We start from the raw sequence: 12,695 nt of genomic DNA, 5'->3' as shown, positions 1-12,695 counted from the left end.
TTGGAAAAAAATCAGCACTTCCCTAGTTGTCTTTACTTCTGCTCACTTTATTAGTCCTTCAGGTAGCTAAAAATTTTACCCATATTTTGTTTATTTGTGATTGTTGGTGGTGATTGATTCTGTGTAAGTTCCCGATTTTATAGATGTAATGCTAATACATTCTTGTGGCTTAGGGTGTGTGCGTTTGTGTGTGTGTGTGTGTGTGTGTGTGTGTGTGTAAAAAGTCACATTTTATGGTACCCTGGGAAGTGTGTGGGAGATATCTAGATATTTTCAAGCATAGGCTCATACATCTTGGTCCATTTTTTGTTGTTTGTTTTACTCAAACTAGTAGGTATTGGCAAATACATTTTAAAAGAAAATAAAAGATTTTTTAAGAATACTTTTCTGAGTGTTTTCCTTTGCTTCAAAGAAAATCCTGTTGATCAGATTGATATTTTATTAATGCATTTCTCCAAATTTTGGTCACATCGCTATTAGAAAAAACAACAGCTTTTATTTCCCATCATTTCGTTCCCATGGTTTTTGGACATGGGAAATTTCTGTTAGTGTTTCTTTCGGTAGCTGTCATATGTTTCTTTTTTATATTTACTAAGTCTGATGGCATTCCTGTCATACCCTTTGTGTTAGGGTCATATGTTTCCAAGCATTCCATATTTGTTGAAAATATGCAGAAGTTTGAAAACTTGCACTTGGTTAGTGGTTCGTTTATAGGTACATGTCTCCCACTTGTTACCCATAGAACATTACAGAGTGATTACTAAAGTAAATTTTTTTTGAACTGGCATAAATTCTTCTTTCAGTAAGCATCTAATTATTAAAAGGGTATTCTCTATTATAAGACTGATTTCTATAATGTACTTGGGTATATATGTTTCAGTACATCATTTCTATTGCTGATAACTCTTCTGAAATTTTTAAGTGCTGGCTTATTTCCAGGGTAAGGCAGATGAGAGGTTTTTGTCAGAACATTTCTTATGATTTAGAAGGATAAATTTCATTAAGAATTATTAAGTCAGAGTTGGAGTAGAGTCTGTATTATAGCTAAACATTTTGTCCCTCCATGAAAATACTTAGGGCAATACAGCAGCTGATTTAAGTGCTCATTTTAAAGAGAAATCTTAAGCTGTTCATTTAATTGAAATTATAACTGTCATAATGGATTCTAACTTTTAAAAAATAGCACTACAATGCTTTCATTGATTTCATTTGTTTTTGCTATGAGTTCAGTAATTGGTTTGTTTCTATGATATGGATGCTCTCAAGAGGTATTAGCTCCTGGGAAGAATTAATGTAACAGTATATCCTTATGAATCCCAAATCACATACTTTTTTGTGGATAAGATAGACTTTCTGTTAAGTGCACATTCGAGATCCTTGTCTAAGTGTTATTTTGAAGTGTTATTGTTTTGTTTTCAATGCACTTCTATAGGTAGTGCTACTTTTCTCTTTTAAAAAACAGTTGTAGTGTGCACGGATGGTTCAGTGATAAAATACTCACCTTCCATGAAGGAGACCTGGGTTCAATTCCCAGACATACACCCCCCACCCCTCAAAAAAAAAAAACAGTTTTGTAAGAAGAAATGCTGTTACAACATTTGTATGGGGTCTAAGCCTTTTTATAGAGTTTAGTTATAAAATTTTGATTGCCTATAATAAAGTTAATGACATGTTTAATGACATATTTAAGTATTACCGTGAAATAATTAGCTAGTTCTTAATTATAGTCATTTATGTTATTTTACTAATCTGGGTAACAGCATAAATTCTTCTCTTCTGTAATTAGTGATTATTTTGATGTTTTGTTAAATATTATTTTGCATGTGTGCATGTACAACACACTCAGAGACAAAAGGCCCAGATCTAGTTTACAACACTTAGGATATTCCCCATGACCCTTTATTCTCTCATGATCTTGGTTCTCTATTCTACCTTCTATACCAAGACTCTCCTTTGTTCCTCCTGTTGTGTGTTCTCTTGTATTCTTTCATTCTTGTCCTTCTCTGACTCCCACCACAGCCTTCTTCACCAGTAGCACCTGTTTGATTCTTACCATTTGGTCTGATAGCTCTCACTGGACATGGTGACAAAGGTCACCATCCTGAGTTTGGGAAACTCAGACTTGGGTAGTAGTAAGCAGGAAAGGGAAGGCACCATGAGCGGGGGTTCTGAATTTGTGGCATATCAAGTTCTGTTGCTGAATGAGGGAGAAATTAAGGCTTAGAGATGCAGAGGGAAGAGGGACATTTGGCCTACCTTTTAGTAAGTAAAGGAAAAGTCAGAGGGAGATGTATTTGAATGGTCAAATTGAAAACCTCTTCCTGTACTGTAGACCCTAGAAGTAGGCTTCCATTCTCTTTGAATTGGTGGTGTGGTGTAATAATAGTGAACATTTAACATGCATTATATGCTATGTGCTGTGCTGGTGTTTTATTTAATCTGCTCAACAGCTCTGTGAGGGAGGTGAAATTATATTCTCATTTTCAAGGAGAGAGAAAACTGAGACTTAGAGGGTCAAGCAAATCAGGTCATATAACTAGCAAATTACAGAGCATGAATATAGAAACATGTCTGCCTAACTTCAAAGCCTGTGATCTGTCAGTACTGAGTTCTTATGTGCTGTAGGGATGCAGTCAAGTCATTTAAACAGCTCTGTTTTCTCATCTGTAAAAGAGAGACTAAAATTACCTTACAATGGTAAAGAATGGTTAAGGCTACCCGCCTCCAACAAAGTGCCTGACTTATTGTGATTGCTTAGAAAATCGTATTAATTACTTGTTCTTGGCCATTACCTTTCTAGGTTAGTAAAAGATTCTGTGAAGGGAGGTACCATCCTAAAATGATTGAAGGAAATTTATCTTTGGGTATTTCCTCTTCAAAATAAGATGGGAAATCCAGAATACTCTGATGCCTCTTTTTCTTACATTCTCTTCCACAACATACACACACATATACATGCATATACAGTTTGTTCCACCTACTTACAAAAGACTGAACTTTCTTTTCAAGAGAAAAGGTTTTAGTAATCTGTAATTACAAATAAAGAGTTAACATTCACCTATCCACAAGAAGGGGTTTTAGTCCAAGTACAGGTGATTAGAATCTTTCCTGTTTAAGTTAATGGGCAGGTGGGGTGGGGTAAACTTACCATTCTCATAACATACCTAGTTTACTTCATTTCTGCATCAGTAAACGAAAATTGAATTTTCATTTCCAACATAGTAGCCATATATGCTTGCAACTTATGTGGGGACACAAAATAATTTTTTAAAGAATCATGCAGCTACAGTTAAATCTATGGAAATTTGGATAACAATACTGAAAAATGCATTTAAAGATCAAAGGAGAAGCATTTGCTTGTGATTAGTTTGATTTATACTGAGCTTGACTCAGGAGCCTCCCATGACTGCTTCCTTCCTATACATTGTACATATATGAAATGTACACATACTTATGGCTACCATATAATATGTACAAGGCACATTGATGGTAGAAAGTTATTACTGCTTCAAACAAATGCAGGCAATTTAGATTTGCAAAAAACAATAAAATATGAACTGTGCAAATAATGAGTGACTTTGTAGTCTTTCCTTAGCTGCTTGCAATTCATAATAATCCTACATCCTACCTAATGAAGTGAAAAGAACCATTTATCCTTTTAGTGAGTGGATAGTTTGAGAAAGTGGTTTAGGGAATAAATGAAATGCAAAGGTGAGATATTGTTACCTTTTCACAAGTCTTAGAATTTGTTGCTATTCACTGGGCATTTCTCATTACAATACAACATTAGTTCAGGCCCTTCATGCCCTTTAATTTAAATCGAGTGAGTGTGAAGTCTGGGTGTAGAGTAATGAAAGTGGTTAGAAAATTAGAAAAATATGTCATTGTAGAAAACCTAAAATGATTAATATTACCAAACTAAAAAAAAATTGTGACAAAAGGAGTTTGTACAACAGGTTAAATTTATGAAAGATTGCACAGATGGTGATAGGCATTTGTTTCAATTTTTGCTAATTGATTGAGCTTAAATATAGTTAAGCTTTTCTTAACATTTGTTGGATAACTAAGATTGCCACAGTGAGTTGTGGCTTCTCTTTGGAGGTCCTAGAAACCACTTATTACTATCCAGAATGGATTTACTTTGTTTTGATGGAAACGTCAGTTGACCTTGGGTCAGTTCATCCTGGTGATTGATTGAATATTCTTATTTTCTCTATTTGCTGGTGAATTAAGAATATTTCTATTCTTAATATTCTTAACTGATGAACTGATTTCTTATTTAGCATAATCTAATCAAACATTTTTGTAGTGCCTACGGTATCCAAGGCTCATGGAGAAAAGCAAATTATAAAACATGGAACTTGTTTTGGAGTTGGGAAAAGATTGTTGACAAAGTATATATTGAAATTATATAATTATATATATGGTTTGTATTTTAGGCTTCAAATTTTATCTTACATTGTAGGAAGCAGAAGACATTTGAAGGTTCCCCTACATCATTTTATGAGCATGGTATGGATGTGATTGAAACTCTCCAGTATAAAACAGTGGGATAGCCACTATCAGAGAAATGTGAGGTTGGAGGAAAGGGAGCAGAATATGGAGAGTTTGAAGGCAAAGGAGTTCTTAAAATCATTCTTATGCTAAGCCAAGTGAAAGGTGATATGAATATGGTTTAGGATGATGGCAGTGGGAACCTGCACAATTTCATAATTTCTCAGGATGTGATACTCAAGGAAGAGATAAAATTCACAGGTGGCTGTAGGATTTCTTTGTGTTCCATTTTATGAACATAAGGGTCATTGTTAGAGTAAAAGCAATCCTGGAAAAATAGGTAATTCTGAGAAGTTGGTTTTGGACATCTTGAGATCATAGAAACTCAAAATCTAGCAGATAGCTGGAGCAGAGGAGTAAAGTTTATCTAGTTGTAACATTGGATTTGATTCAATCATTTTCTTTTTACATTTTTTGTTACCTTTATGCTACTAATGAACTGAGAATATTTATATTACTTTTGTTGTATATTTACAGCAAATGCCCATATGTTTTATTGTTTATATTTTAAGACTACTTTGTAAGGGATAATGAGGTAATTTAGCTGGGTTTTATTTCTGGCTAAATTTTTAAAAACTTTTTGCTTGTCCTATTTGACTAAATAAAGTATAAGATTATGCTTATACTTTCTCTTATTATCCGGATTCTAAATTTCAATTCATTTTTTCTCATTTTAGTAGGGATTAGATATCCCTTTGTCCTACAGCAAAGTCTTCATATTATTGAATCTTAGGGTTAGATTTGTACCTTTTTGGAGATAGCTCACTGTGATAGTTAGGTTCAAGTGTCAACTTGGCCAGGTGATGATGCTCCCCATTGTTCAGTTGCTGTGGACTTAAATCATCAGCATGTGAAATTCATATATGGCTGATTACATCTGCAGTCAGCTAAGAGGAGTGCCTTCTGACGTGAATGATGTTTAATTTAATTAGCTGGAGGCTTAAAAATGAGAGGTCAGTAGAGAGCTCAGCAGCTCAGCATACCTCATCACAGCACTCAGAGCTCAGACCCAGATGTTTGGAGATGCAGAAAGGAATCACCCAGGGGAAAGCTGTTTGAACCCAGAAGCCAGGAGGAAAGTCCAACAAATGTCCACCATGTGCATTCCCATGTGACAGAGAAAGCCAGAGGAAAACCAGCTGCCTTTCTTCCAAAGAACAGTAAATTTGTAGGTAAATAAATCCCCTATTAAAAGCTGATCCATCTCGGATGTATTGCATTCTGGCAGCTTTAACAAACTAAAACACTCACAAATAGGTAAAACTTTTACAACTGGAAGAGACCTTCAGAAATCTTTGAGATTATCTAGTAGTACAGCCCCCACCACACATCACAGATTTATCATCTGAGGTAAAAAATAATAGCTAGCATTCATTGAGCTATTATTTCACATAACCTCTAAAAAAATTCTATAAGGAAAATGAGGTGACCTTCCCAAAGTCCCATGAAAAGAGGTGGCATTGGTGGCTTAAGGGTCTGTATATGTGTGTGTATATATATATACACGTCACAATATAAGCAGTTTAGTTCTGTGCAGTAGAAAAGAAACATTAGTATTTTCTGTTATTAAATATTTTCTTTAAATTAATAAAAAAACATTTCTTAAAAGACAGCCTACAATTATTATTTAATATAGTAAAATCACATAATATAGTTATTGTCACTTTTAAAGACTTTTCCTTACTTCTAAACACCCATAAACACATTGCTTTTACATTTTTTTTTCCATATAGCATCCTTTTATTCGCATTTTGCATTGATGTGACATATTTGTTATACTTGGTGAAAATACATTTTTATGATTGTACTATGAACAATCCATGTTCATAAGTCCATGTTAAGTCCATGGCTTAACTTAGGGTTCACTGTGCTGGGCAGTTTCATGAATTTTTTTTTTTTTTAATTTATTCTTGTATCATATATACAATCTTACATTTCTACTTTAACCACATTCAGATATATATTTCAGTGCTGTTAATTACATTCATAATGTATTACCATCACCACTAAACATTACCAAAACATTTCCATTGTTCCAAATAGAAACTCTGTACACTTAAAGCCTTAACTCTCTATGCCCTTTCCCTACCCCATCCCTTGGTAACCTATAGTCTAGATTCTGACTCTTATGTGCAATAAATTTTAAAATCAGAAAGGGTGAGTCCTCCAACTTTGTTCTTTTTCAGGATAACTTTGGCTATTTAGGGCCCCTTGCCGTTCCATATAAATTTCATGATTGGCCTTTCCATTTCTGCAAAGAAGACTGTTGGAATTTTATTAGGATTGTGTTAAATCTGTAAATCACTTTGGGTAGAATTGACATCTTAACAATATTTAGTCTTCCAATGCATGAACACAGACTGCCCTTCCAGTTATTTAGATATTATTTTATTTCTTTTAGCAATATTTTGTAGTTTTTGAGTACAAGTTCTTTTCAACCTTGGCTAATTTATTCCTAGATATTTGATTATTTTAGTTGCAATTGTAAAGGGAACTTTTTTCTGGATTTCCTCTTGTGACTGTTCATTCCTATTCTATAGAAAAACTACTCATTTGTGCATGTTGATCTTGTACTACTTTGCTGAATTCATTTTTTTAGCTCTAGCAGCTTTGTTGTGGATTTTTCTGTATTTGGATCATGCCATCTGTAAATAGGAAAAGTTTTATTTCTTCCTTTCCAATTTGCATGCTTTTTATTTCTTTTTCCTGACTAACTGCTTTAGCTAGAACTTCCAGCACAACGTTGAATAACTGTGGTGACAGTGGGTATCCTTGTCTTCTTCCCAGTCTTAGAGGAAAAGCTTTCAATCTTTACCATTAAATGTGATGTTGGCAATGGATTTTTCATATATATATATATATATATATATTTTTATTAATTAACGGAAAAAAAGAAATTAACCCAACATTTAGAAATCATACCATTCTACATATGCAATCAGTAATTCTTAACATCATCACATAGATGCATGATCATCATTTCTTAGTACATTTGCATCGGTTTAGAGGAACTAGCAACACAACAGAAAAAGATATAGAATGTTAATATAGAGAAAAGAAATAAAAGTAATAATAATAGTAAAAAAAAAACAAAACCTATAGCTCAGATGCAGCTTCATTCAGTGTTTTAACATGATTGCTTTACAATTAGGTGTTATTGTGCTGTCCATTTTTGAGTTTTTGTATCTAGTCCTGTTGCACAGTCTGTATCCCTTCAGCTCCAATTACCCATTATCTTACCCTGTTTCTAACTCCTGCTGGTCTCTGTTACCAATGACATATTCCAAGTTTATTCTCGAATGTCGGTTCACATCAGTGGGACCACACAGTATTTGTCCTTTAGTTTTTGGCTAGACTCACTCAGCATGATGTTCTCTAGGTCCATCCATGTTATTACATGCTTCATAAGTTTATCCTGTCTTAAAGCTGCATAATATTCCATCGTATGTATATACCACAGTTTGTTTAGCCACTCGTCTGTTGATGGACATTTTGGCGTTTCCATCTCTTTGCAATTGTAAATAACGCTGCTATAAACATTGGTGTGCAAATGTCTGTTTGTGTCTTATGCCCTTAATTCCTTTGAGTAGATTCCCAGCAATGGTATTGCTGGGTCGTATGGCAATTCTATATTGAGCTTTTTGAGGAACCGCCAAACTGCCTTCCACAGTGGTTGCACCATTTGACATTCCCACCAACAGTGGATAAGTGTGCTTTTACATTTTAATAAATATGTCTGCACAGTGTTTTAAAATATACTTAGAGATTCTATCATAATTATTTCTTCTGGATTCATTTCTAAGGTTCTAAAATCCAATCCATATTTTCTTTGAATTTTGGAAGTACTTTGTCTCTCTCTCTCTCTCTATATATATATGCATATATAATATAGCCATGTTGATAAGTATCATATGAATTAAATTTTGATCTGTTTTTTTTTTACTCTGGAAACTTTATTAGTATCAGTGTTTCACTAATTTTTCTTACCATTAAGTATCTGAGCAGGTGAGAGGGATTGTTTTGTTTGTATTAGTGCAAAGGTGAAAACAAAATCACTATATAGTGCTATGTATATGATAGAGTATTAAAGGTTTGAGATATTTTTTACATATTGTTTCTGTTAGATTTTACGTATTCTTGCTTGTATGTATTTTCTTACTAACTTAAAAGCTGTTATTTGATAATTATATGTTAAGATATTTATAGATTTAAAAGTTATATAAAGTATCAATTTTTCCAAATTTCATAATTTAAAACAAGCTGTATTTTGCCAGTGTTAAATAGCAAGAAGTATGGCATCCATTCAGCATATGTTTCATAAAGATTTGTCATGTGTCAGGTACACTTCTAGTATTTCAGTTGCTGTGGAAAAGAGACATAGACATGGTCTTTGGTTTGATCGATCTGGCAGTGAATATTATTTTCTTAATTTTAGATCCAAAGTACTTGTTCTTGTCTACCAGGACTGGTCTGCCTTGATGGTTATTTTTTGAGGAAATAAGTTGAACACTGATGGTAAACCAGAACCTAAGTGAACATAAAATGTCCACTGTATTTATTCCTCTGCATCCAAATTATGACATCTAACATTCAGTTCTTGTTCAGTGAGTTGAGGGATTTTTTCTTTTTTTTTGATGAAAAAGTACTTTTAGTAAATTATTTGCTGAAATCTTTAGTTTTAAGTGTTAATGGAATACTGGTTATTTTCTGTCTTTTTATTTTTTGAGTCTGTTCTCACCAAAACCCTCAGTATTTATTGTGACCTACTTGTACATAATACTGAATTTGTCATATGATTTAGAATGGCTTCTTTTGATTTGCATTTGTCAGGTTTCTAGGTTTTTATGAAAACTACATCAGCTTTGATTTTACTGTGATTTTATATTTGTTGCTTATTTTGGAGCAATGAAACATACACACATGAAATTTGAAAAAGATCAAATTAAGAAATCTAAACACATGGAAAAATTTTTTGAGCAAGGGAACAAAGAATGGGGATTAAAGACTAGGATACACAAAAAGTTTGGCAGTCCTAGACAGAACTAGTTTCTTTCCCCTCCTGCTAAATTTCTGGAGTAGGACGCATACCCAGTATAAAAGATATTTGGGCATGTGATTTGAAAGATTTATTTCTTATCCACTTAATATGAACTGGAGTTAACAGGAAGGATTTTTCCATAGATCCTCCCTCTGCCATAACCTTTGTGCTCAAATAAAAATACAGCTGTTTTAAAAAATTATTTCTAAGAGAGTTTAAAATACCCCATTCAGATAGCATTCTTTTTTTATCCTGCTAAAATGTGAAACTTCCATGGCTTCTTCTCTTGATTTATAACAAACACACCCTACTGTTGCATAATTTTGAAGTGTAGAAATTAAGCCAGAAATCTTTCTGAAAAATTATTTTTTATAGAGCAAATAAGACCTTAAAGAAAGTAAATATGAAAATCATTTGAATTATAATTTTGCATGTTAAGCAAAATAATATTTCTAGGTCCTTGAACTCCTTTGTCCAATAGTATGTTGATATGCTTTTATTTTGGTAGAAGCAAAAGTAAAATTTATCATCTGTTTTATTTTTATTTACTTTTTAAATAGTGACATGCCTAATGAAATATATTCATTACAGCTAAAAGATGGCGGCAAGGCATCCCAGGCAAATGTAAGAATAGGTGATGTGGTTGTCAGCATTGATGGAATAAGTGCACGTGGAATGACTCATCTTGAAGCCCAGAACAAGATTAAGGGTTGTACTGGCTCTTTGAATATGACTCTGCAAAGGTAAATTACTTTTTCTTTGGCTCTGAAAGAAAAACACTCAAAAATATGTTTTTGTGTGTGTGATTCGTGGTATTAATTAAGATACAATTTCTAGATATTGTTTTTGATAGATAAATATAATGGCTTTAAATTCGGTAATTTAGTAATACAAGAATTGGTGAAAGGTGTTAGTTTTTTCTAATAAAAGGCATATACGCACATACTCAAAAAATTGTACAGTATCAGAGAATTAAATTCTTGAAGCTTCTATGTGTTGTTCAGGATAAAAATTCTTATTTTAGCATGAAACTTTTTTTTTTTAATTTTTATTGACAAAGCATATCAACATACAAACACAAACATTCTTAACATATGAACATTCCATTCTTGGTATATAGTCAGTGGCTTACAATATCATCACATAGTTGTATATTCATCACCATGATCATTTCTTAGAACATTTGCATCACTCCAGAAAAAGAAATAAAAAGAAAAAAGAAAAAAACTCATACATACCATGCCCCTTACCCCTCCTTCTCATTGACCGCTAGTATTTCCATCTAACCAATATATTTTAACCTTTGTTCCCCCTGTTTTTTTCTATACCCCTTACCACTTCCTTCCATTGATCACTAGTATTTCAATCTACTCAATTTATTTTAGCATTTGTTCCCCTATTATTTGTTTATTTCTAATCCATATATTTTACTCATTTGTCCATCCATAGTTAAAAGGAGCATCAAACCCAAGGTTTTCACAATCACACAGTCACATTGTGAAAACTCTATCTTTATACAGTCATCTTCAAGAAATGTGGCTGGAATATAGCTCTACTGTTTTAGGCACTTCCCTCTAGTCTCTCTAATACACTTAAACTAAAAAGGGACTATTTATATAATGCGTAAGATTAACCTCCAGGATAACCTCTAGACTGAAATCTATCAGCCACTGACAATTTATTTTGTCTCATTTCTCTGTTCCCCCTTTCGGTCGAGAAAGTTTTCTCGATCCCTTGATGCTGAGTCTCAGCCTATTCTAGGATTTCTATCCCACATTGCCAGGGAAATTTACACCCCTGGGAGTCATGTCCCACATAGAGAGGGGGAGTGCAATGAGTTTGCTTGCCATGTAGGCTGAGAGCCACATCTGAGCAACAAAAGAGGTTCTCTGGGGGGTGACTCTTAGGCCTAATTTTAAGTAGGCTTAGTCTATACTTTTTGGAATAAGTTTCATATGAACAACCCCCAAGATTGAGGGTTTGGCCTATTGATTTGGTTGTCCCCACTGCTTGTAAAAATATCAGGAATTCTCCAGATGGGAAAGTTGAGTTTTCCCCCCTTTCTCACCTTTCCCCCAAGGGGACTTTGCAAATACTTCTTTATTCACTGATCACATTACTCTGGGATTTATCAGGACATCACTCTGGACAAACCAGCAAAATCTCATGTCCTACTCAAGGTTCCATGTACTTATGGTGTTCAGTTAAGCTGTCTACATAAGTTATATTAGGAAATGCACTAGTCAAAATATAGATTTTGTACCAAATAAACATTTTTTGCTTTAGTCTCACACATAAGTTGAAATTTTAAAATATTAATTACCATCTATTTTCAACACCCTGCAGTAATGACGTTCCTTTGTTCTTCGTCATGTAAAAACATTTTTAAAATTTGTACATTTAGTCACTATCATTATACACTCCAGGCATTCCTAGATTATACCATCTCAGTCTTGATCGCCTATCTTTCTTTGTGATTTCATTTGTACCCCCAGCCCTCCTCCCTGTATCATTCTCACATTCAGCTTCATTCAGTGTAGCTATACATTTTAATGCATAGAAATATAATCAATGAGGAAAAATTTATTGCTAAAAGAGTTTTTTTCTGATAATACATTCTGTTCTATATACTAAGAAGTATAATGCAAAAATTGTTACTAATTAAAGCAAAGTAGTCATTTTTATTTGTGACATTTTTGCTAAGTGTGAATTTTAAGAGGGAATCAAGAGACAGGAAGCTTCACTTGCTTGAGATATAAAAACAACAGCAACAAAAAACACCAAAGCCCGAGGTGATTTTGGACTATTTCTCATATTCTAAAATCGAACATTTAAGTAGGATAGAAACTCTTTTCCCAGGCTCTGTATAATTTCTTTCATACCAGCCTGCTAGTTTTCACATTGTGCCCAGTATCTTCTTTTCTACCAAAAACTCTTCTGGTCCTCATAAAAATAGATGAAAACCAGATGTTACCCTGTTTGAGTACATTTCCAATTTAAGTAATCTGCTGCTGACTCTAATAATGATTCTTTTAAGCTGCTTAAATTCAAAATCTAACAAATCAACTTGTTATAAACATTTGAGAATACGATTTAATCTTGT

At 33.5% G+C, this 12,695-nt stretch overlaps 1 protein-coding gene across 11 annotated transcripts in view; it reads left to right on the top strand.

Annotated features, from left to right (window-relative positions):
- The window catches only part of PDLIM5 (PDZ and LIM domain 5), a 241,396-nt gene that overhangs the window by 68,789 nt on the left and 159,912 nt on the right, over positions 1-12,695 (top strand). For all 11 annotated transcript variants that reach the window (XM_077142839.1, XM_077142838.1, XM_077142837.1 and 8 more), the window contains exon 3: positions 10,184-10,335. In XM_077142839.1, coding sequence (XP_076998954.1) covers positions 10,184-10,335 — 152 coding nt within the window. The remainder of the gene's footprint in view (positions 1-10,183; positions 10,336-12,695) is intronic.

Source organism: Tamandua tetradactyla, chromosome 24, assembly GCF_023851605.1.
Source record: "Tamandua tetradactyla isolate mTamTet1 chromosome 24, mTamTet1.pri, whole genome shotgun sequence".
Lineage (NCBI taxonomy): Eukaryota > Metazoa > Chordata > Mammalia > Pilosa > Myrmecophagidae > Tamandua > Tamandua tetradactyla.
Note: the sequence above shows the minus strand (reverse complement) of the source record. Positions and strands in the feature narration are given on the sequence as shown.